Genomic DNA, 24900 nt, shown 5'->3' with positions numbered 1-24900 from the left:
ACTTCCTCTATCACATCCTTGTCCAGCATTTTCTGCACTTTCTTCCGAAGAGCCAAGAACTTCAGATAATCTGGAGGATATGCCTTCCTGAGCTGCAGCTTGTCCGACAGAGGAGGAGAGAAGTCGAATGGCAGTAGGAACCCCACCCAAAGGACATCTACCACCCACTTCTCTGCCCCATAACTCTGCCACTTGGCCCAATGGCCCACCAGGAGCCCCCCACCCGTGGCGCAGGAGAGGGACAAGCGCCCAACCTACCAACAGGCCCCCTTTACCTCTACCCCTTGGGCCCCTTCTTGGCTTAAAGGAATGAGAGCAAAAGGGGTGTTGATCCTCTGACCTAGGCTGAGTCGAACGGGAAGGCCCTGCTGAACTAGAATTCCTCGACGGCCTACCAGGCGACGATCTCCTTGACTGCTGCTGGACAGGAGGAGGAGCCGAATGTCTCCGAGGACGAGACTCCGACTTAGACACAGCCTGGTGCACCAGTCTGTCTTTGGTGTCAGCCTGGCGCCAGTCTATCGCATTCTCAAGCTCTGTCCGAGGAAACAAATATTGGGACTCCAACAGATCTCCGTTCCTCAATGCCAGCAAGGACTCCATGTCAACTGATCTCTCCATCCTCGACAAAGCTGAGTCTCTACTAATCAGAAGAGGGTTAGCCCATAAATTATTACTGAGGTGAGCCATAAATGAAAATGCCTTGTCCCCGAACTGCAACAGACTGGCAAGCGAGGATGCACTCACCAACCCTTCCGGGGACCTGTCAGATGCTATCTTGGCAATGACCACAGACCAGAAGTCCAATCAAGAAACCGTCTGCAACATGGAGGCTGTCGCACATTTCAATGCTGCGGCATCTTGAGGAGACAAGGACGGAGCCAACGACCTCACCTGGCCCAAAGTCAATCCTGGCTTCAGGCGAATGACATCTGGGTTCAGATGGCGCGACATCAAAAATGCAGAGTTCGTAGCATAGGAGGAGGGGGGATGACCTAGCCATCCTAAGGAGCGGGTAGCGAGCCTCCATAAAGTGCGCTGCACTTAGCAACCCCTCCATGGACGGAGGACCCCCCCTAGCCCGAGCGTCTTCCAAATCGATGCCATCTTGGACACCTCCGACTCTGGAATAAATGAGAATGATGAAAAAGCCTCCCCCTTCCCGGGAATCAAATTAACTCCTGAAGAAGAAGGGGCGACATTAAAAACATCAGCCTGGTGGCCTCCCAATACTTCCAGCGACGAATCAATGGAAGAAAAGGAAGGAGACACAGGAACAATGCTACTATGGGGGGTGAATACTGCAGGAGACAAAGCATCAGGAAAAGGCGAAAAACCCTCCCATGAAGGAAGAGTCGAAACCCTCCTATGCTCTCTCTTGCTATAAAACGACTTCCACTGCCCTGTAGGCCATGCCCAGCGTTCCGTGCAAGGATTCGTTATAGTACAAAAATTAGAACGGCACCTGCTACACGTGATGTGGGGGTCAGTCGGTGCCGAAGCCAAAAAACGAGAACACGGAAAACCTGGAATTCCGGGGCACACGCCTTGACGAGGCCGAGAAGGAGCAGAAGAAGCCATAATATCAGCCAAACACACACACACACACACTAAATACAAGTGAAACGGGCAATGAACCGGGTAAAGGCCAAGAGAGGTTAAACACGACTCTCGCCCAAGCGGTTAAAGAAAAGACTGACGCGGTGGCGTAGGCGAGTGGTCTTTGACCACTCTTTACCCGATCTACGCATGCGTTGCCAGATATCACAAAATTCCTTGCTTTCATCTGCTTTTTAACCGGATCCAGCTAAGCGATAGAAATTATTCTATTGTTAAGACCGAAGGTTTGTTTGCATATGAACAATATAAAAGTGGAACTAGGAGAAAACCCTACAGGTACACTAAGAAGTAACATAGAGGTTGGACAACATGACTGAAGAAAGGAAGCATGAATGGTGGTTAAGTAAAGGCTAACAAGTGGGTGTAGCTAATCGCCAAAAGGATGCTGCAAACACCCTTTAGTAATAGTACCTATAGTGCACCGAGTTTAGGTGCTATCCCCTACAGGAAACAGTTGACAGTTGTTACACTGTATTAAACCAAACAAAAAAGCTCATGATATAACCAATATACTATATAACACTTCATATCTCTTCAACTTTTACTATTTTCAATCTGCTGTTTAATATACTAAAAGTACCTTGTAATACCCTCTATATCACCATTTATACCATTTATTCTGAAAATTCTTTAGTTTTTAGACTGCAAAACTCTGTAACCATTTTCTTTCTCACTATTGGTAATCTTCAAGTACCAGAATGCATAAAAATTAAAAAAAATTACCTGGAAACTTTTTGTAAGCATCTTTCCAAAGATTTTTGTTGTTGGATGTGGCTACATAGTGAAGAAGTTGGGAAAATGAAACATCAGCCATTAATCCAGGTGAATGCTCTGATCTTCTTGCAAGTGGATAAACTGCCTTTTCACTTTTTGGTATAACCTGTAAAAAAAAAACAGCGATACAAAAAATTCTACTCTTAAACAGGTTGTTGGTGCCTTGGGTAACTTACAAAACACAGTAGATATTTACTCTATTAATATGTATTTGTTTTTCCTAGGACTCATGCTACATTATCATTACAGTGTCCTTATCATTATTAATATTATTAATATTACTACTATTATTATTATATTATTATTATTGTTAAATTATAAAGAATTTTGATGACATCACTGAGTTACAAAATTAGACTTGATATGTTATCCTGTCAGTTTTGCTATTTACAAACTGTAGATAAATGTGAAAACATGTATGTACCAGGCAAGACTAAAACAGTTGAACAAATAAGAAAAAAAAGCAAGGTAACTTGAAAATACCCATTAGTGCTGTTTACTGTGTGCTACGCAAGAAATTAAGTTACCTCTATATACGTTTACCTGTATTAACACTCTCTGCCATAAGTCTCCAATTTTTTCTCTAAGCTGAATAGCTGACTGTACTTCAGCGAGGCTGAGGTGCTCATGAAGAGGAGGCTGAGTATACTGTCCATCTTTAATCACAGCTCTAGTAATTATGAAAATAAAGAATTATAAATTAAACATAGGTTTGGAGAGATTAAGTAAAAACTGTTGCATCCTTATGAAGAATGTACACACTATAGAAGTTGAAAAATGCCTAGTATTTTGACTTACTATACAATAATGCAAATTATGTTTGATGACAGAGAAATGATCTCAAGGATTATACAAAGCCTTTACAGTGACAACTAAATCTTTTTGATAAATATTTTTAGAAAACTGGAAAGCTTCAAAATATCCTTCCCTGTGAACCATCACTACCGAAGGTTCTTGATGCTTTGCTAGGCACTTCTGAAACTCTACATATTGCCTTCTGAGGAGCCACACAGCCTACTCAAACTGGGAGTTCGAAACATTAGTTATGGTTGTGTGTGTGTAACATTTCCAGCTGAAAGACAGATGGCTGGGAAGGGAAGGTAGAGGGTTCTTGTATGACATCACCACCTAACAATGACAACAGTCGGAGCCGTCTGCAGAACACTCAAGAGGCAACTGCCAAGAAGCAAAAGCTGTTCAATCACTAGGCTATTTCACTCTGGAAAAGTAAGTAGCGGAAGAGGAAGAGCCACTATTACAAAAAGGAACAATAGCCACAAGGTGATGAATATGAGGTGATAGATGGGAAAACTGAGTAAGAGTGGGGAGGGTTATTCTCCGCTCGGAAGACAATACCAAGTCTGCATTTGATAACAGAACTTCCGCGCACCTCAGAACTGTATACTGGGCAAACATAATGCTATGCCAGTATCCCTAACTAACTACTAGTTCACACATATCACTCTCCCCAAAACAGAAGACAAGTGAAGCCAAAATAAAAAGTTAAAAGTTGAAGTTAGCAGTTCCAGTCCTCCAAACAACCCATCCAGAGAATGTGCTGAACCCGAACCAGAGAGATGGCCGAGAGAGGTGGCAGGTGGTGAAAGGTACATCTTGGTTCTTAGATATACCATGGAAGGAGACCTATGGACCCAGGTTAGTCCAGAGGGCAGGCTACAGATGGGCTGTGGATGAGCATTTCATGTCCTATGTCTGACAGTTTCAAGGGCTGTGACTGAGAAATTAATTTCCACTGCTGAGAGTTTCATGGGCATTGGCCGAGTCATGCGACATTAAAAATAACGAAATATGTACAGTTGACAAATTATATAAAATCATTAAGCAAAACTAAAAAAGTCCATCACTATGGGAGGGGGGAGGATTGCCCTATGTACATACACTAAAGTCAAATTTCTAACCATAATAAAAGAATATTTCTCGATTACCTCCAGTGACAATCCACCGGAGATGATGCATGGTGTGCTTCCAGGATTAAAGATTAATAAAGAAGACCATGGCATTCTAAAACCTAGAAACCTAAAGATTCTTGATGGGATAAAATAGGTTCCTGCACTGCTACCTTAATGGTTAAGATGGGATGCATAAATCCCTATATACTCTAGCCCTAACAGGGTATCAAAACAAAAAGACAATAACAAACAACAACATGGAAATGTGGCACAGAAACAAGAGCAGCAAATAGACTCTAATGGACATCTACTACTGCCACCATAGACAACAGCAATAACCACTGAGGAAATATTCTTGCATACTAGGTAACTGATAAAATCATACTAAAATGGAACTAAGAACAATTAACATAAATGACAATAAAACAGGTTACTATTGACAGGTATCCTTATAGAAAATTGAAGCAGTAACCAAAAACAGGCAGAGGCAGAAACTCACAAATGGACAGAAAAAACTGAAATGAAAGATAAAAACGGGACTAAACTTTGTGGACTTTATCTAATTCACCAAACAAATAAAAAGTATCTAACAAATAACAGTTTGAACTTTGTACAGATACATTCTATTTTTAAAAGCTTTCTTGCTTTTAACAAAAGTGGATTTATGTTTAAACAAAAAGTTTTGAATATTAGTATATATGACCTGAGTAATTAAGTCATAAAAACAACATACGTATTCAAGAAGCTTAAATAACTGTCATTACAGTATATTTCCATGTCCATTGTACTACAAAGAATAACACATTTTAGTTTAATATATACAGTAACACCTCTACATACGAGCATTCCCAGATATGAGCCAGCTCACGAGCAAAATTTTGCATTGAGATACGAGCACAATATTGAGATGCGAGCATGCTTAGAGGTGCTAACGCTAGATGACTGAGCGCTCCCACTTCACTCGTTCAGTTCACATGGTCGTTGACTTCTGTACACATCTCCCAAGTATCTCCCATGTTGTGTTTGCATTATTTACGTGAATTTCACTGTGTTTGTGAACATTCTTTGTAATACGTGATGGGTCCTAAGAAAGCGAGGAGGAGGAGGAACCATAGGAATTTATTTCTTCAGGGAAGATTAAGGAAGTGTTAGCTAAGTGGCAGGATGCTTCTGATTTCATTGAAAAGAAACACTGATAAATTGTCTACTGGTTGTGCTTCAGCTGTTTTTAATGGCACTTGCCAGGCAAAAAGAGCTATGACAAGTGAAGAACAGTAATAAGCACAAATTGAAAAAAGTGAAAAAAAAGTAAAAAAGAATCTAAAGTTAGAAAAAAATATATAGCTATTTTCAAATCTTATTTGCTTAAAAATTCACAAAGTTTTTAAGCTAATATGAAGATGCTCTGCCCAAAGTATCTTTATATAAATGTCTGAAAATACCAATACATATAAAGTACGGTAGTGTAGTGCACAATTTTAGTGTCATGGAAATCTTTCATTTAAAATCTTTGACAGAGCCCATGAAAATTGGTGGACTGGAAAACCAAACTGGTTTTCATCTTATTAAGATGTTAAGTTAACCACTGGAAGTTGAGGTTGTCTATGATCCAGTGTACGTACATGAGTGCGTAACTGTAACCAAGTGTGTAGTAGCACAAGGTCAAATTGCTCTGTTCTGGACGAGTAAGTGCTAGAGGGGAAAGGAATGTAGCTTCTCTTATATTCATTTCAAATAACATACATATTTCTCCCCTGTAAAAGGGAACCAGTATAGGGTACCAATATAAGAACCAGTTCTAGAAGGAACAATTATGGAAGCAATACAACTAGGAATAAGTTGCTTTCACGATATATCCACCTACTGTTAAGAAGAAGAAATATTAAAAAAAAAACCATGGGAGCCAGACTCCCTCAACCCTGAATACAAAAATGAAGTCTAGAATATTAGCCTAGGCCTATGAGGTACCTTTGTATTAGCCTATGCCAAGGTTTGAATAGTTATGTATAGGTTAGTCTGAGTTAATTCCTAAAATGTATGGTAGCCCCTGAACGTTTAAGTCAGGATAATTGACACATCAATACTGTATACACATACAGTATAGTAAATACACGAGCAATAACATTAACATTATTGATAATATATTACATTAGTAACCAAGTAAAATACAATGTGTACTCTGTCCTGGAAAGCTCTCCCTTACCTGATCCACGGTGCAGAGATAAAGCATTCAATGCTACCTTGTAAAGGACCAAGGCAGCAATACTGTGATGGAAGACACAAAGCATTACTAACAAGATCCACCACACCTGAAACCATTGTGCTGTCTCCTCAAGCCCGAGAGGACACCTGCAAAAAATACAATAACAAATCATATTCAACTGTACCACTTTTCTTATATTCTGAAGGTAATTTACAGTTTACTTAAAAGTATGTTTGAGATAACATGATAAAAAAGTTATATTATTTGTAAGGCTTCAATATATTCATATCTTTTTTTTAGAATATGCAAAACTAGAAAAGCAGCTACTTTCAAGAAAACTAAAGTACAATGAACTCCTGTATTCGTGTTCAAGATTCACAACTTCAGCTATTCGGTGGTTTCTGTACAGAACATATCTATACATTATTCGCGGTTTTTCTTGTTTTAACTATCAAAATGGGCAGTTCTAAGCATTTCTAGAGGGGTTTTAAGTATTCATGGATTTTAGCTCTGGAATGCATCTCCTGTGAATACGGGGGGTTCACTGTATTTATACGTTAGAGCTTCACAAGAATGGAATTTTTATTAACAAGCAAAATTATCTGGAATTCACGGGATACCAGTTGACAAAAAATACACTTAGTTTTACAATTACATATACGTACATAGTGGAATTTTAAAATACAGTACCGTCTTGACCAATAATTACCATACATAAAAGAACTTGCATTTACTATTTTGACTTATAACAAAGATTTTAAATATAGTAATCAATTCCCATTAGGACTACCAAAAATTCAGACAATTATGATTACTGTTGCCCTTCTGTTGTCTGTTGTTGACACCAGAGAGGCTCAGTAGCTATTACCATGGAACTGGTAATTCCCATCCTTCATTTTTTACCAATTTAATGACAATCAGCCTCCAGGAAAAAAATCAGCAGGGCCAGGACATTCAGCAAACTTTTATCACCCTGAAAAATATATCACGAACAATGATTCTTGCACTATTCTCCTACAAACCGCACAAGCCAATGCATTTATACACAACCTTGTCCAGTCTGAAATGGGGGCTGGTAATGACAGCTTTGGGATTCACAATGGCAACATATTTCACTGGCATCAAGAATAAATTTTGTGTAAATTCTCTAGTTCTTCCCCTGGTATGGTTCAATACAACAACTTAAATGAGATGAGTTATGAGTTAGGTTAGGATGCTTCCTTTAATTACACTGCAACATTTTCCTGCTCTTTACCTTTATTTTATTTCCTGGAAATTTTCAGCAATTGACCACATGAACCCTAAGGTTTACCTGTGTTCTATTATAAACACATTTCACCTCCACTATTAATACTATTTGCTTGCACGTTTTTCCACACTGAAAACCATGGTTTCTAACTGGCATTCCCTAGGGGGAAACACTTGAAAGAAGGGGTTTTCCAAACCACGAATGGTCAACAATACATCAAACACAAGAAAAAAAGGATTACCCAATAAAAATAAATATTTCATGTATTTAGCAAAAAATTATTTTTTTAGATTTAGATTGAAAAAAGAAAAAAAAAAACTGATTTTGCATGATTTTCCATGTTCTGTCACAAAAATACAATTAATTAAAAATTTGTTCCAGTTACTTTTCTTCTTTAAACCTTAATATCATGCATGTTGTAAAAAAGCAATATGAATTTCATGGTCAGTACTCACCTATACCATAGGCATCTATAAAATATTCAAAATGTGATTTAGGCTATCCACAATGGAAAAAAATAGTGCAGTTATGAAACTTGATTTCAACATATATCTTAACTTTCTCATGCTGGTAGGCAGCCTATGCTGAAAGCCAAGGTAAAAGAAGAATCTAAGTTCTATGATACTTGTGAGATGGGCAATGGCTATTTTTTTTATCATTCCTAATGATATACCAATCAACTACACCTATTTATACAGTGGACCCCCCGTATTCGCGTTCTCTGGATTCGCGGACTCTCACATTCGCGGATTTCTCTTGGGAACGTTTCCCCGCATTATTCGCAGAAAAGTCGCACATTCGCGGTATTATTCTATGAGAAATATCCACAAATTCCTGGATTTTTTAATCAATTTCATCATAAAATGACAATTTGTCGAAAATTGCATTTTTCCTAACTATACAAACCTGAGGTCCTTTAACATAGGAAGTAGCTAGCGGCAGCTGGAAACGGTCCGTAAGCTTCGAACAAAAGGGGAGAACGGTAGTTAACTGCTTGTCCGACAGTCGCGCGCCGCGCGACTGGGAGGTAAACAAATCACTTTTGCTTTTGGCCCATGCAAAATACGCAGAGTGAGGGGTGGCATGAGGAGGGACTATATGTAAAGGACCTCAGGTTTGTATAGTTAGGAAAAATGCAATTTTCGACAAATTGTCATTTGTTCCGATACGTAATACAAACCATCGGTCCTTTAACAATAGGAAGACTCACTTCTTGGTGGGAGGAATATGACAATTTGTCGAAAAATGATATTGTTATTGTACAATAAAGTTTCATACATACTTACCTGGCAGATATATACTTAGCTATAGACTCCGTCGTCCCCGATAGAAATTCGAATTTCGCGGCACACGCTACAGGTAGGTAGGTCAGGTGATCTACCGGCCTGCCGCTGGGTGGCAGGAATAGGAACTATTACCTTCTAAGGACAGATTTTTCTCTTCCACCTGTCTCCTGAGGGGAGGCTGGGTGGGCCATTCAATCGTATATATCTGCCAGGTAAGTATGTATGAAACTTTATTGTACAATAAACAATATCATTTTCATCATTCATTCAACTTCCCTGTCAGATATATACTTAGCTGATTGGCACCTTTGGCGGTGGGTAAGAGACAGCTAATTACTGATTAGACAGGTAAACAACATACGTTGTAGGTAATAATAAATAAAACCTTGGTTCCTATGTGTTTAGACGAAGGGTTGACCTCCTAGCTATTGCTAGGAATCTGCTTCGTCTCAAGAGCCTCAGCGAGGATGTGACCTATGGCTAAGAGTTCTTGTAGATCTGTCAATGGGGTCTTATCCACTTACTTGACAGAATCTAATGGTTATTTGTCAAAGGGGTCCTATCCACTTACATGACAAAACACCTATGCCTACTGGCATAATTAAGGAGCACAACACCGATCCCGATCACCTGATCCTAACACGAGGGTTGTTTGCTGCTTTAAAATTTGAAAAGAGCTATCCCCAAACTCATTTCAAATAACCCAAAGAAAATAGTATACTTATGTTAAAATAAAATTTTTTAACTCACTAGTTAAGGATCAGTGTCGGCTCCCTATCCCAGCAACGTATCCGTAGACACGTAACCAAGAGAGAAGGATCTCTCATAGGTCAACTTGACCTCCTTCGTGCAAAGAGAAGACAACACAGAGTTGCATCTCCCGTAAATTACAGCTAATATGTCTCTCACGACATATTGTTATGGAAAGAACAAGAATTGTTAAAAGCTCGCACTTCAAGCGCTTTTAATTCTCAGCTGTTTGAAGGAATCATCAAGTTACTTAAGAAGTGCTTTAGAGATCACACTGTTCCAAAGAAGACCAGGGCTTTCTTTGAAATTGATCTCTTCTGGATGAAGCCTAGAGCCTGGCTTGTGCCTGGCTGGCGCCTCGCGCCTGTCTGACGCCTAGAGCCTGGCTTGTGCCTGGCTGGCGCCTCGCGCCTGTCTGACGCCTCGCGCTTGGCTGGCGCATGTTGCTTGCCTGGCTAGCGCCTTGCGCCTGCCTGGAGCCTCGCGCCTGGCGCCTGGCTGACTTCTCCCCACTTGCTGGAGCTTCGAGCTTGTTAAAGAGTCTCGAGGAAACTGGCGATGCCCACATCGGACACTTTTTTCGATTTATTTGCCTCTAGCGCATCTGCGCCAGGCTGGGAGGCACGCTCCTTTCTCCTCATCAGACAATGACAGTGTTTATTTGGACTGTCTTCCTCTGGCGTCTTTACGCCCTGTTCTGGTATTTTTGGGCGCCTGATTGGCGCTACATTGTCCGAAAGTCCTTAACATCCACAATCGTTTATCAGGAGACTGGAGAAGGGTGGAAGAAATTCTTTCACTTTGAGCTTTTGGTCTCTACCGGTAAGGGGAGGTGATTGTAATCAGCTACATCCAGTAGACGATAGGATATCTAACCGTACGAGAGATAAGAGTCTTCCTCCGAGGAGGGTCCTTCTCGAATACTTCCGTGCTCACGAGATCTCTTCTTACATGTTGAAGGGGTGTCTCGTTGCAGAATCTTCCCTATCCTTGCCCGAAGGAAGGGAAGAAGCCTGGAAGTCGAAGGAGACTCCGAGCTGAAATTGGGAGTACTCCTGATTTCTAGCTCTTTATTGTATCCCTCTGAACACCTTCTGGGAAGCATTTCGAGCCGTTATCGCATACCAAAGACTCTGTAGGCAAACGTTTGAACCATTCTACTGTAGATGAAAACGTAAGTACTCTGCCTGGACAACGAAACCTCTATCTGAAAACATTGAATCAGGAATAGGGGGTTTCAGTCTTTTGCTGACATACTATGCTGGCAAGAACCCATTGTCTAGTCTCCATAGAATCTGATGCGAGATTCCAATGCTCAAAAATTCACTTGTCTTCTTGGTCGTTTAGGACCCAGAGAAACAAAGAATTCCCTCATAAAAATTTCTCAAAGAAGTTTGATGAGGAGCAGTTCCATCTTGTCGGAACATGGAATCTGTGGCCACAAAAAAAGATCCATTAGAAGTACATGATATCCTACTCTTGTCATATTAAGGTATATATCGTATAAGATCCGAAGTCTTAATCCTCTGCTATCTCCATTCCCTTTGTAGAGACAGAGTATAGCCTTTTACTGCGTTCTTTGATAGCAGATATATACAAAGGTGATTCTTCCCTCTGAAAGGGAAGAAAAAAAACCGCTATGTGGTTCACAGAGGTATCGGAAGAGGACAGTTTCCTCATTCCCTCTAGCACGATCTGCAGCAATTCTATGTCTAGGCCATGACTATTGTCATCTACCTTTGAAAAATCCGTCTCATTTATGTCCACTTCTGGTCAGTCTGCATGCAGACAGACTCAGAGTGGAGAGGTTGTTAAGGTCCATTTAATAATAGATGCTGATAGAATATCCAGACTCTCTTGGAAAAGACTTCCAAAACATGCTGTGAGAAGAACGTGACCTCTGTGAATCCAACCTCTCTGAAGCCAAAATGAGGCATAAAGTATTATCCTCTCTTTCTTTGACGCCCTTTATCTTAAATTCTGTAAAGAATTTATATTTATATTTATATTTAGGGGAAAAAAAGACTATAGTATATTCCCCTTTCTATAAAATAAAGATGGCGTATATTGCTACCTCTCTTGGTTCGAGGAAAAGGAAGCATTCTATAGGAAGCCTGTTCGTCTTCTACCTTGCTAAAAGATCTATGAAGAAGACTTTCCGCAGGTTCTCACAACTCTTTCCAATAAATGTTAAGACATACGTTAACAGTTATTATCGTCGATCGAGAAGGTTCTCACGGACATGAAATATCTTGCATCGAACCTCTTAAGGATCGTTACGTTCCCTGTCTGTTTTCCAAATAGGTTCTCTTTTTAACGCGAACAGGAGCGAAAAAAGAGATTCTCGATGATCTTTGCGATATGAGAGAGTCGTGGAATTGGCCTAAGTGATAAAAAGGGTAACGAAATCAGGAACGATTCTTGCCGTTACCGAGCTGCCTGCTGTCGAGAGGCTACTGGATTCTTAGGTAATAACTCGCTAAAACGAGAAAATATCTTGGATGGTGCTCTTGGCCCATTGCGCCAGGCTGGCGCTTCTGGCGCAATTTTGCGCTAGGCTGGCGCAATTTTGCGCCAGGCTGGCGCTTCTGGCGCATTGCGCCAGGTGGCGCTTCTAGCGCTTTGCGCCAGGCTGGCGCTTTCTTCTAATTCTCTTTATGTTATGTGTCAGAACATCTGTGCCTTTATGGTACCCGACCTCCTTTCACATGTTAATTCCGTTCTTAGTAGGAAAAAACTCTTATATACGAAGTATAGTCCATTCAGGGAAACCATTTCTGCTGCCACGAAAGAGAATGTTTCCCATCCCACTCATCCATCTTCTCTTGAGCAATATCCGATTCTAAAAAAGGTTGTTTGTGTTTCTCGAAAGACTTGACCCATACCGGTAAGTCTTAAAGTGAATTCTCTACTACATCCATCTTCTCACTAAGCATGTATTCTAATAAGCATGCTTTCGTAAGCATGAGAGCATTATATAATATAATGTTCTACTGCTTAGAATCCTTTAATAATGTTACCTACGGTAAACAGCATTGAAAGGTTATAATATCTTTCTTATTGAAAGCTTCTTAGCAAAAGGCAGACAATATTTTATTTGTGTTAGCTTAACTATCTCCTCCATTCGAGACTAAGTCCATGATTGTGAGGGGATATACGGTTAACCATTCGATCCCGTTGGAGAGAGATGTAATCGACTAATCATGACCGAGAACCGGATGGTACTGTATTCAGTATTGGCCTTAGAATGACAGCCCGGCAGTCTCGCTCGCTGCCTGACTGCATTCATCATGAGTTGCCAGTTACTTCATTCAATGAAGGAATATAATACAATTATTCTCGAGCCTAAGGAAGCTCTTAATAATGCAAATTTAAGCCAAACACCTTTGTTAAATACCGAAGTGAGTAGGTATTGTCCGTAACAACCTTTTAAGCGAAGTCCTTTCCAGGAAAAAAAACCTGTAAGGATATAGATAATTCTGTAGCGAACCACAAAGGCAACCTCTGGTATGGGTATATGACTTGTCATTCAGTAGTCGTATCCCAACAGCAAGTCTTGCTACTACATTCTTTCCTCTCCGATCCAGAGAGAGAAAAGGAAATCTTGCACTCTTCGTTCTTTTCGTCAATAAACACGAATTAGTATTAGTCGAAAGAGATCGCAATGAAAACTCTAGGATCGAAGAGAATCCCTCAAATTTTTATTCTCTTGGATATAAGACCGTATTCTATGCCTTTATTATTTGGAAGAGCCTCTAATCAATGAATGAGAGCTCGTACAAATCTTGTTTAATTTGCAAACGATCCTGAGAAAAAACTCTATCATCATCTAAGTCCTCCTGACAAGAATGACGGCCGCCTGTGCAACATAATGCATTCTTCTCAGGAGACAGCTGTGCTTGCGGCAGATTTCCACCCGAAACGGACATATCGTGAACAGGACGACGGCCGCCTGTGCGGCACCTTTCGTCTCTGTCCAGAGAAATCCGCTCCTGGTCCAAATCATAAAGAGACGCTTCCTGGTTGATTTCTCCGTATGATTCTTTTGAGGAAGATCTTGGCGCTTGGTGCTTAACCGTTGCCGAAAGTCCGGTTTGTTCAATGCGCTTGGACGTATCTGTCCGTCTCGGACCGTGTCGTCTGTCCGAGCTGTCCACCTATGGAACTTGGCGCTTGGCTGGTGTCATTCCAGTACGACACCTCTGCCTGTCCGTCTTGTCCGCTTCTGGCGCCTGTCGCCCGGACGGAGTTGCCTGCGCACGACGTTTTGTCCAATCCAGGCTGTCCACCTTGTCAAGGTTGTCCGCAATCGGCACGAATCGCTTGGACACAGTTGTCCGCATAGGAAATATCCGCCTGTCCGGGCTGTCCGCGTCTGGCGAATGGTGTCTGGTTGGAGCCGTCCGCGTAGGACACTTTTTCCTGTCCGAGTAGTCCAATTCTGGCGCCGAGCGCCTGGGTGGTTCTGTCCGACTTGGACACTCTTCGTCATTGTCCGTATGTTGCGTCTCAATCCTATGAGTTTTCGTCCTTCTTTCTTTATTCGTCTCTGTACTCGTACGAGGAGTAGAGGAGATAAGTCTGGAGTCCAGAACGCCCGTAGGACGAGATCTCTTAACAGAAGAAAATCGTCCTTTCTCCTCGGAAGTCTTTTCTCAATACTCCTACTAAAGAGGAAATTTGTTCCTGCATTTTAAGTAGGAAGTCCGTCGCAGTTTCTTCCTTTTTCTTTGCCATGAATAGGAGAATGCGCTCTGGAAGGCGTAGGAGATAGAGAATATCTTGTCCACTTGGCTCTTTTCCTCTCGTAGGGAGAATCGTCCTGAAACGGGTTTCGGGCGCGAAGTCCAACGTCGGGAGCTTTCCCAACTCCTCTTGATCGGACACGACCAGTTTCGTCGGAAGTCCCCACCCTTCCTTCGAGGAGACGAATCGGAAGACGAAAAGCACTCTTTTAAGATGCCTTTCCAATGGCGATCCTTGGCAGTCTGGGACGCTACAGATTATGCCGAGGGGACGCCTGACCGGTGGGGATTCTCCGTAACCTCCGTACGACTGTCAACATTCCTTCTCCTCTGGGCCTGGGAGCTTGGAAGAGGTCTAGGTCTGGGAGCGAGACAGAGCCGATCGGAACGCACCCTCCACTATTTTAGGACGCCTTTCCAATGGCGAACTTGGCAGTCTGGAACGTTCTACAGAGTCTGCCGAGGGGACGCCTGATCGGTGGGGATTCTCCGTAACCTCCGTACGACTGTCGACATTCCTTCTCCTCTGGGCCTGGGAGCTTGGAAGAGGTCTAGGTCTGGGAGCGAGACAGAGCCGATCAGACGCACCCTCCACTTCAATGGGTAACACTATATTCACTTCTTACCTTTTTAGAGCTCGCTTTTGAGCTACATCCATTATCTTCAAATTTGCATATATAAATTTGTAGTTTCTGTGGAGTAAGAAGGTGATGAGGATGCAACAACTACTAGTACTGCTAATACTCTAACTGCTCGTTAGCACACACGCTATTAAAGCTTATAAAGTAAGCGTATCTAGTTATATGCTTTTCTGACTTCCTAAAGTAGGAAATTAGAGTTTAATATTTCCTTAATAAAGTTGTAACCTTTATTCCATGTAATAATGAATAAATATTAATAATTCCCTTTATTGCAAACTATGTGAGTGTCTACCGATAATTTCGGTAGTTTCAATTAGTATTTTCTTCTAAATTTCGAAGCGAAATTCATTAAAAGTTAATAAAAGCGTATGCCGAACCAAAGACCCAGTACTTCCCTGCAAAAGACAGCCCAGAAGATCGATGGCGATGAAACACGAAAATCAAATCAGGAGGAACCGTAAACGTATGTTTACAGTCCAACGATAGAGAAAAATCTGTCCTTAGAAGGTAATAGTTCCTATTCCTGCCACCCAGCGGCAGGCCGGTAGATCACCTGACCTACCTACCTGTAGCGTGTGCCGCGAAATTCGAATTTCTATCGGGGACGACGGAGTCTATAGCTAAGTATATATCTGACAGGGAAGTTGAATGTATGAATTGCATTTTTCCTAACTATACAAACCTGAGGTCCTTTAACAATAGGAAGTAGCTAGCGGCAGCTGGAACGGTCGTAAGCTTCGAACAAGGGGAGGGCAGAACGGTAGTTAACTGCTTGGTCCGACAGTCGCGCGCCGCGCGACTGGGAGGTAAACAATCACTTTTGCTTTTGGCCATGCAAAATACGCAGAGTGAGGGGTGGCATGAGGAGGGACTATATGTAAAGGACCTCAGGTTTGTATAGTTAGGAAAAATGCAATTTTCGACAAATTGTCATTTGTTCCGATACGTAATACAAACCATCGTCCTTAACAATAGGAAGACTCACCTTCTTGGTGGGAGGAATCTGAGTCTTTTGATGAACAGACTGGTGTTCGTCCATCCCTGGAATGCCTCCCTGGTCGTAAGAGCGAGGGAGGGATCCAAGCCTCTGTCCGATTGATCGGGGTGTGCACCGCAGGATCAATGGTCAGACCTCTGGGCCGAGTACTAAGAGAGAGGCAAGCGTATCTCTTCGTACCAGCAAGCAAGAACTTGTTCCTGTTTGCAAGAGGCAACATAAAGTATGGGTTGTCTCAAGCTGGCATCCACTTCCTCCCCCTTGTTGGAGGAAGTGGTGGATATACGCTCCTATCCCTAGTGAAAGGGATAGGATGGGGCTCTGTTGAGTAGCTCACCTGCATCTTGTCCTTATCCAGCAGGGTGACGACCGTGTCCCTCTAACCACAGGTAGAGGGGAAGAAAAAGATGGGAAGAGGAGCCAGTCACACACTCATTCACTCATCCATTCTTATGGTCACACCAGGACTCGATGCTGTTCAGCCTGCGAGGGTCTGGGTTCGCTACACAACGTGTTGAGCAGCCACCACGGGTCCCAAGGAAAAAGATCCAAGGACCTGTGGGCAATATCTCGAAGGTAGAAGGAAGGGCATGTGGTCTGGTTGACCAGACCCCTGCCTTCAGTACCTGCGCCACGGAGAAGTTCTTTGCGGACAAGGCAGCATCTCCTCTCATCGAAGGCGGTGAGTGCATTAGGGAGGGGATTGTGAACGACTCGAACCAATCGTCAGGGACCGAAGGGTTCTGAGTCTTCGCTACGAAGTTCGGTACGAAATCGAGCGTCACGGATCCCCATCCCTGGATGCTTGACTTCGCAGGAGAAGTCATGCAGTTCTTCAGAGGAAAAGAAGGAAATAGTCGCATGACCTATCCCTCTTCTCTACTTCGGTGATGTCCAGTACCCATACTGGTCTGTCCGTTTGCCACGAAGTCTCTCGCATCCTCCTATCCCCATGCAGCGAAGTTCTCGGTAGTGGATAGGACACCGACACTCCATGGTGGGTGTCAATGGTATGGGTACTGTGACAAGCTATTAAAACGAAGTAATGATTGCTCTGTAACAACCGAACTAAGTCAACAGCTTAGTTCGTAACTGACTCGGCCGCTCTGACAGCTGCCGACTGACTGCGTTCGCTAGGAGGCAAGTTGTCAAGGCATCCGAGTAAGTCACGTGACCTTCGCCTTTAAAGGGTTATGCCGAGAGACCAAACAAATAATGTATTGTTTGTCACCAATGCCGGACAGTGAGGTGATGATTCTCTTAAGGCATGTGCCCAACAGGCGAAAGTCAATTGCCATCTAGAGACCGAGGTCCCTGAAGGTAAAACATCTCATGGTTGTTGAATCTCAGCTAAGGAGAAACAACATTATGTACCGTTGAAGACGAAGGTAGATATTTGAATGCAACCTACGTCTTCACAGATGAATCGAGGAGAAGGATTCTCAAGATTCATAACCTGTGCTTACAAATGACTGAAAACGCTAACCGCTATTTCATTGCTGTCCGGTGAGAAGTCGTAGTTGCAATGAAAGCGGGGCGTTCCTTCAGTAATGAAAACACAGAAAAGCCGACCTGGAGAACTGCTTCTCATGGGCTGAACATGGAAGTAGAGCTGGTCAGGTCGGAGAGTAGGCGATGTCTTCTGACACATCTCGTAATTCGGTTGAACAATGAACAATTGTACACCTACGAATAAGAGATATTTTGAAGACAAACTCAGATGTCTGCAAAATCATTCGCATTATCGCAGTGCGATGCAGCGGGAGACTTGTACAGACTTCTGTTACCGTGCGCGGTAAACAGAAAGATGAAAGAGTCCAAGAGATATCTCTGTTGAAAATTCTCGCAATGTCGAAGGCGATGGAATCTAGCGTCACAGCAGTAGCTGGTCCTTCATTATTGCGAGAATCCCCGTTAATCAGAGACCTAAGTCCATGATTGTTGGGCAGAGATACGGTTCGGTAGTCAATCAAAGCAGGGCAGAGAGAGACATACATGACCGTGCATATCGGAGGCCCAGCTGATACTGAGCTGCTATCAGGCAGTTCAATACGCAGTAGTTGAGCCTGAGCTCTCGCTACGACTCGTCATCCTGAGTTGCCAGGTAATCCATTATTCCCACGAGGGAATGCGTTTCGGCTAGAACTACCGAGCATAAAAGATATGCTCGAGCAATTATATTTAGGCGAAACGAAGTTTCGGTAAATATAAAAGTTGAAATGGTGTTGTCGTGACAAAACCATAAGTATATAAAATTGAAACTGAAAACTCCTGGGAGGTTGCAGCAACCCCCGAGTTGCAGTTCAATTAGAATACTTCTCTTATAAGTCGCAATCCGTAGATTACTAGGATATGCGCCTACCCCTCGGACAATTCAACTGCTTAGTAGAATCATGTCGCGAGGTTAATATACGTAGTATATTTGTAGGATTCTGAACAACGATCTCCATCCTAAAGTTCTTTCCTTCAAGAAAACAAAATAAGGATTGGAGATCGACCACCTTCGATCTCTATCAAAGAGAGTGAAGGAGAAGTCTTCCTCGAAGGAAAGCTTCAATGGTGAACAGAATACTAAGACGATAGTTCAAGCCAAACTGGATATTCCCGTCCGATCTTCTCTAGTCCAGGTTTGGTCGCCTACTGTGAGATAGTTTCTTCAGCAGCAGTCTTCTTCCCAATGCTAGAAATTCCAGGAATTCGAGCATAGGCGAGGTTCCCGATTATCGTGTATATCGGGGATTCTCGTCTCGCTCACTTTGGACCGTGGTCTCGCGTAAGTGTTTTGGAGATCGTAAAACTCGAACACTGAATGCGTTAGAAATTCCGTAGAATTCTAAGCAGTCGAAATGCGAAAACCCCCAACCGAATTCGTCAAACGATATCGGCTGGTGGTCCTCTCGATTCCCGTTAGAAATCGAGAATGGGGCAGGATTCCTCCTCAACGACCGGGGCTTACGTCAGGTAGGACCCGAAGGTCCCCCCGGTAGCGCAGTCCCGAACGTGGGATCCTACAGAGAAATCTCTGTAAGATCCCTCCCCCTTTCCCTCGTAACCGTAAGGAGAGAGGGGAATGGGGGAGGAATTGGATACTCGCTCGCCTTCCCAGTAAACTAGCAGTTGGAGAAGAGTAGGAACAGCCATCGCCTTGCGGCGATGGCCTCTCAGAGTCTGGGAAAACGTATCGTCAGGAGAAAACGTTTTCCCGCGGAGGGTTACGAACTCTACTGTAGGTAAGGGTCTGCCGCACTGTGAACGTCGTCTGGGTGGGGCTGATCGACACCTGACAGGAGAGAGCCGATACCGTCCTCCGACTCATTCCAGTCCTCGTCGAGGTCGAAACCTCTCAGGAGGACCGAAGGAGTATTCAAATACGGTGTCCGAAGACACGTAGAAACGCCGCTGTCGCAGTAGAGGAGGTGGAAGTAGCTTGATCGACCGGCCAGAACTGAGAGAGCCTTCTTGTCCGGAGACGAGAGACTCTGGTTCGAGACAGAATCAGCAAGTTCCGAATCGCGGCAGACCCACCGTCGGTTTGGTTCCCTCTCGGGCCCCAAAACGACTCGAGCAGAGACGTGGGCTCTGCTGGTGGGAGCGGCAACTCCTTCCGCAAGGTCATTATGCTGACGCAATCAGCTTAATGACTTCTGCAAATTCCTCTGTATCTCGGGAGTAACCGTGGTCTTGCGGTAGTAGAACCGTCCAGTCCCCTCCAACAAGAACAGATCCCGAGATACTCCTCCTTCAGAAGGAGGAACAGCGGCAGACCCCTGACGGTCGCCTCCAGCTACTTGCGCGTATGTCCTGGTCGGTCCTAGAACCGTGTCTGGTCCATACGGCGTCATAGCGGGATCGCGAGCGGCGCACCTCTCGCGATCACTCATAGGTACCTTGCTTCCTCCCGGTGTAGCCCGAGGAGGTTGAAGGTACGGAGAGGGCAGACCTGACGCTCCCCCCTAGCTCGCTGGCAGGACCAGCGTGCTTGGAGGGCTGCTGCTGATCGTCCACCCGCAGTGGCAATACGAGCAGCAGGCCTAGCCTTGCCGCTCGCCTGGGGGCGAGAGGCTCGGCTGAGAACGTCGACGCTGATCTCTAGCGTCAGGCGAGCTGTTGCTGGTTACCGTCTCCGCCCGGTCCCGATGGGAGCGGCGTCAGGTGACCTGCTAGGCTCGTTGTCGCGGTGAGACCGGCGAGCGTCCTCTCGGCGCGTCGAGCCGCTGGTACCAGCCGTGGCCGGTACCGACGACCGCGGGGACCCCTTCCTTGCCTCAACCCGTGGCTGGTCAGCGACCGTCACGTCAACCCGAGCAGCCAGCTGGTCGCTGCGAGAGCGTCCACTGGCCTAGCGAGATTCGTCTGCACGACACTCGCCAGTCTTCTGCTCCGCGCTTCGGTCTTGGCGCGAGTGAGCTCGAGTGTCAAGACTTTGGCTGACGGTCTCCCGCGGGAGACCGTCCACTCGGTACTTCTCGCTAACGAGAAGCCGAGGCGGATCCTGGTTTAGCGGCAGAACCGCTAGAACCAGGCGAGGAAGTGCCAGCCGAAGCTGGTACTCCTCTGGTCCCCGTCTTCTTCTCCTTGCTTGATAGAAGAAAAGACGGGCCCTGTTCCCGAGGGAGCAGGAGGACCAGCAAGAAGAGCTTCCCGAATCGCCGGAGCGAGACGGGCTCTTAGAAGGTCCCGAAGGAGCCTTCTTAGGGGGGAAAACCCGGGTTACCAGCTGGTCGCTGCAAGAGCGGCCGCTGGCCTGGCAAGAGTCACCTGAGCGTCTCTCACCAGCCTTCTGCTCCGTGCCGCGTTCTTGGCGCCGAGCGAACTCTGGCGCCGAAACTTGGCTGCACGGTCTCCCGAGGGAGAACGTACACTCGGGATCTCTCGCGAACGAGAGACCGAGCCGGGACTGGCGTAGCGGCATCGCCGCTAGCACCAGGCGAGGAAGTACCAGAGCTAACCGATACTCCTCTGGTCCCCTCCCGTATATCTTCCTTACGGAAGGGGAGACGGGCCCCGCTCCCGAAGGAGCAGGAGGACAGCAGAAGGACCCCCCCGTCCACCGAGGTGGGACGGGCCCTTAGAAGTTCCCGAAGGAGACTTCTAGGGGGGAAGGCAGCCTTCCTTCTTCTTCTTCGGCTTATGGGCCTTAGAAGTCGAGGGGAAGAGCAGCAGCAGACGATGAAGACGAAGATGACAGCTTCCTCTTCTCCTCTTCCTCGTCAGCTCACGCAGGACAGTTCGTCAGGTTCCTCCATCCAGGCCGGAGCGGGGCTATTGCCGAAGCAACCACCGGCCCGACTGCACCCTGTCCGGAAGGACCTGGGACTGGGGGAAGACACACCGTGGGCAGGACCAGCATGGACAGGCACAGGAACTAGGAGCGACAGGAACAGCAACCAGCTCAGGAGGAGCGGCAGGAACAGCGGCAGCGGTAGACCCAGAAGGGACAGCCAAGCCAACAGCGGGAATCACATCAGCGGCAGGTACGGCAGGCCCAGCGATCGAACTCGTAAGAATCATCGGCACCAGCGGAACCTGGGTCCTGGCGGCCGGTCCAGGGGCGAGCTGCTGGAACAGCGGAAGTCTGGGGCAGGCAACACGAAGAAAACAGGCGGCGGCGGCGGCAACCCCACCTCGGTACGGCTGCGGCCCTAGTAGCGGCAGACGGCGTCATCGACACAGCATGGGGAGTGTAGACCAGGAGGGGGGGGAGCAGCCATAAGCGGCCGTGGTAGTAGTGGAGACCGCCCCAGACCTTGCTAGACGCTGCAGCAGCCCGTGGATGCTAGGCACGCCCTGCCTCCGCGGTGGTTCCATACCTGTCCAAGGTCGTCTACCCACGGATGTAGCACCTGCGGTAACATAGATAGATTAGTAAGAGGGGTTCCCTCACGCACGGGGGGAAGACATCCCCACCCCGAACGCAAGGAAGACCCACCCAAATACAAAATACAACGAAGAAGCTGAGCGGGGGCAGGAAGGAAGACGAAGAATCGGATACCAAGGGAGTCGCGGGAGAGCTTTCCGACGACTTCCTGCAGACCTTCGCTTCCCCTACCCCCGCACAGCAGTGAAAAGTAATATGAGGAAAATGAAACAGAATACTGCCCTTGCGATTCACTTCATAGAACTTAAAGGGGAAAAGATCAATTCCCGGGTAAGAACGGAAACTTGATCCAATAATATGATGCTATCATAAAAAATATATGAAAATGAAACAGAATACTGCACTTGCGATTATTTCATTTTCACATAAAAAAAATCGTAAGGATCAATTCCCGGGTAAGAACGAAAATTGATCAAATTAAATTCATGTAAATAAATAAATGAAAATGAAAAGAATATTGCAATTGCGAATCCACTTTCATTGCATTCTATTATACAAAATTAAAAGGCTCGTGCCGAGCGCAATCACACTCTCGGTAACGAACGCACAGGGCAAAAATATAATGAAAAGAGTACTTACATTTTTCAATTACACACTTTCGCCCAAAATACATGACTCGGCGCGAGCGCGCCCGCCCTCGGCACCGAGACATAATTCAAGGGTTCAATTCATGAAAAGAGAGGAAATCGCCGCATCTACGGCGATAACTCCATGTTGGTTCATAATTAAGTAATGAAAATGAAAACAGTGTACTTACAGTTTCATTTTCAACAAACCATTAGTAGAAAACACAATATAAACAAGCATACGACGATGAAGCGGGCGAGAGCGATGACGAACACGTCCTTCACACCCGCGGCCGAAAGCAAAGTGGTTTGTTTACCTCCCAGTCGCGCGGCGCGCGACTGTCCGGACAAGCATTAACTACCGTTCTCCCCTTGTTCGAAGCTTACGACCGTTCCAGCTGCCGCTAGCTACTTCCTATTGTTAAAGGACCGATGGTTTGTATTACGTATCGGAACAACTGAGTCTTTTGATGAACAGACTGGTGTTCGTCCATCCCTGGAATGCCTCCCTGGTCGTAAGAGCGAGGGAGGGATCCAAGCCTCTGTCCGATTGATCGGGGTGTGCACCGCAGGATCAATGGTCAGACCTCTGGGCCGAGTACTAAGAGAGAGGCAAGCGTATCTCTTCGTACCAGCAAGCAAGAACTTGTTCCTGTTTGCAAGAGGCAACATAAAGTATGGGTTTTTCCCAGCTGGCATCCACTTCCTCCCCTTGTTGGAGGAAGTGGTGGATATACGCTCCTATCCCTAGTGAAAGGGATAGGATGGGGCTCTGTTGAGTAGCTCACCTGCATCTTGTCCTTATCCAGCAGGGTGACGACCGTTGTTCCTCTCTACCACAGGTAGAGGGGAAGAAAAAGATGGGAAGATGGAGCCAGTCACAACTAAATCATTCACTCATCCATTCTTACGGTCACACCAGGACTCGATGCTGTTCAGCCTGCGAGGGTCTGGTTCGCTACACAACGTTTTGAGCAGCCACCACGGGTCCCAAGGAAAAAGATCCAAGGACCTGTGGGCAATATCCCGAAGGTAGAAGGAAGGGCATGTGGTCTGGTTGGACCAGACCCCTGCCTTCAGTACCTGCGCCACGGAGAAGTTCTTGCGGACAAGGCAGCATCTCCTTCGCATCGAAGGCGGTGAAGTCCATTAGGGAGGGGATTGTGAACGACTCGAACCAATCGTCAGGGACCGAAGGGTTCTGAGTCTTCGCTACGAAGTTCGGTACGAATCGAGCGTCACGGATCCCCCATCCCCTGGATGCTTGACTTCGCAGGAGAAGTCATGGCAGTTCCTCCAGAGGAAAAAGAAGGAAATAGTCGCATGACCTATCCCTCTTCTCTACTTCGGTGATGTCCAGTACCCATACTGGTATGTCCGTTTGCCACGAAGTCACTCGCATCCTCCTATCCCCATGCAGCAAAGTTCTCGGTAGTGGATAGGACACCGACACTCCATGGTGGGTGTCAATGGTATGGGTACTCGTGACAAGCTATTAAAACGAAGTAATGATTGCTGTGTAACAAGCCGAACTAAGTCAACAGCGTAGTTCGTAACTGACTCGGCCGCTCTGACAGCTGCCGACTGACTGCGTTCGGTAGGTAGGCAAGTTGTCAAAGCATCCGAGTAAGTCACGTGACCTTCGCCTTTAAAAAGGGTTATGCCGAGAGACCAAACAAATAATGTATTTGTTTGTCACCAATGCCGGACAGCGAGGTGATGATTCTCTTAAGGCATGTGCCCAACAGGCGAAAGTCAATTGCCTTCTAGAGACCGAGGTCCCTGAAGGTAAAACATCTCATGGTTGTTGAATCTCAGCTAAGGAGAAACAACACTATGTACCGTTGAAGACGAAGGTAGATATTGAATGCAACCTACGTCTTCACAGATGAATCGAGAGAAGGATTCTCAAGATTCATAACCTGTGCTTACAATGACTGAAAACGCTAACCGCTATTTCATTGCTGTCCGGTGAGAAGTCGTAGTTGCAATGAAAGCGGGGCGTTCTTCAGTAATGAAAACACAGGGGAAAGCCGCCTGAAGAACTGCTTCTCATGGGCTGAACATTTGGAAGTAGAGCTGTCAGGTCGGAGAGTAGGCGATGTCTTCTGACACATCTCGTAATTCGGGTTGAACAATGAACAATTGTACACCTACGAATAAGAGATATTTGAAGACAAACTCAGATGTCTGCAAAATCATTCGCATTATCGCAGTGCGATGCAGCGGAGACTTGTACAGACTTCTGTTACCGTGCGGTAAACAGAAAGATGAAGAGTCC

General features: G+C 45.2%; 1 protein-coding gene across 3 annotated transcripts in view; it reads right to left on the bottom strand.

The window, feature by feature from the left end:
- The window catches only part of LOC135214757 (WD repeat-containing protein 81-like), a 211296-nt gene that overhangs the window by 166121 nt on the left and 20275 nt on the right, over positions 1 to 24900 (bottom strand). For all 3 annotated transcript variants that reach the window (XR_010314462.1, XM_064249109.1, XM_064249110.1), the window contains exons 2-4: positions 6508 to 6653; positions 2938 to 3064; positions 2344 to 2500 (exon numbers count right to left, since the gene is read on the bottom strand). Coding sequence is in view for 2 of the 3 variants with exons in the window: in XM_064249109.1 (XP_064105179.1) it covers positions 2344 to 2500; positions 2938 to 3064; positions 6508 to 6623 (400 nt within the window). In the remaining variant the exon portion in view is untranslated. The remainder of the gene's footprint in view (positions 1 to 2343; positions 2501 to 2937; positions 3065 to 6507; positions 6654 to 24900) is intronic.

This window comes from Macrobrachium nipponense, chromosome 46, assembly GCF_015104395.2.
Source record: "Macrobrachium nipponense isolate FS-2020 chromosome 46, ASM1510439v2, whole genome shotgun sequence".
Lineage (NCBI taxonomy): Eukaryota > Metazoa > Arthropoda > Malacostraca > Decapoda > Palaemonidae > Macrobrachium > Macrobrachium nipponense.
This window is presented reverse-complemented; position numbering and strand designations above follow the sequence as displayed.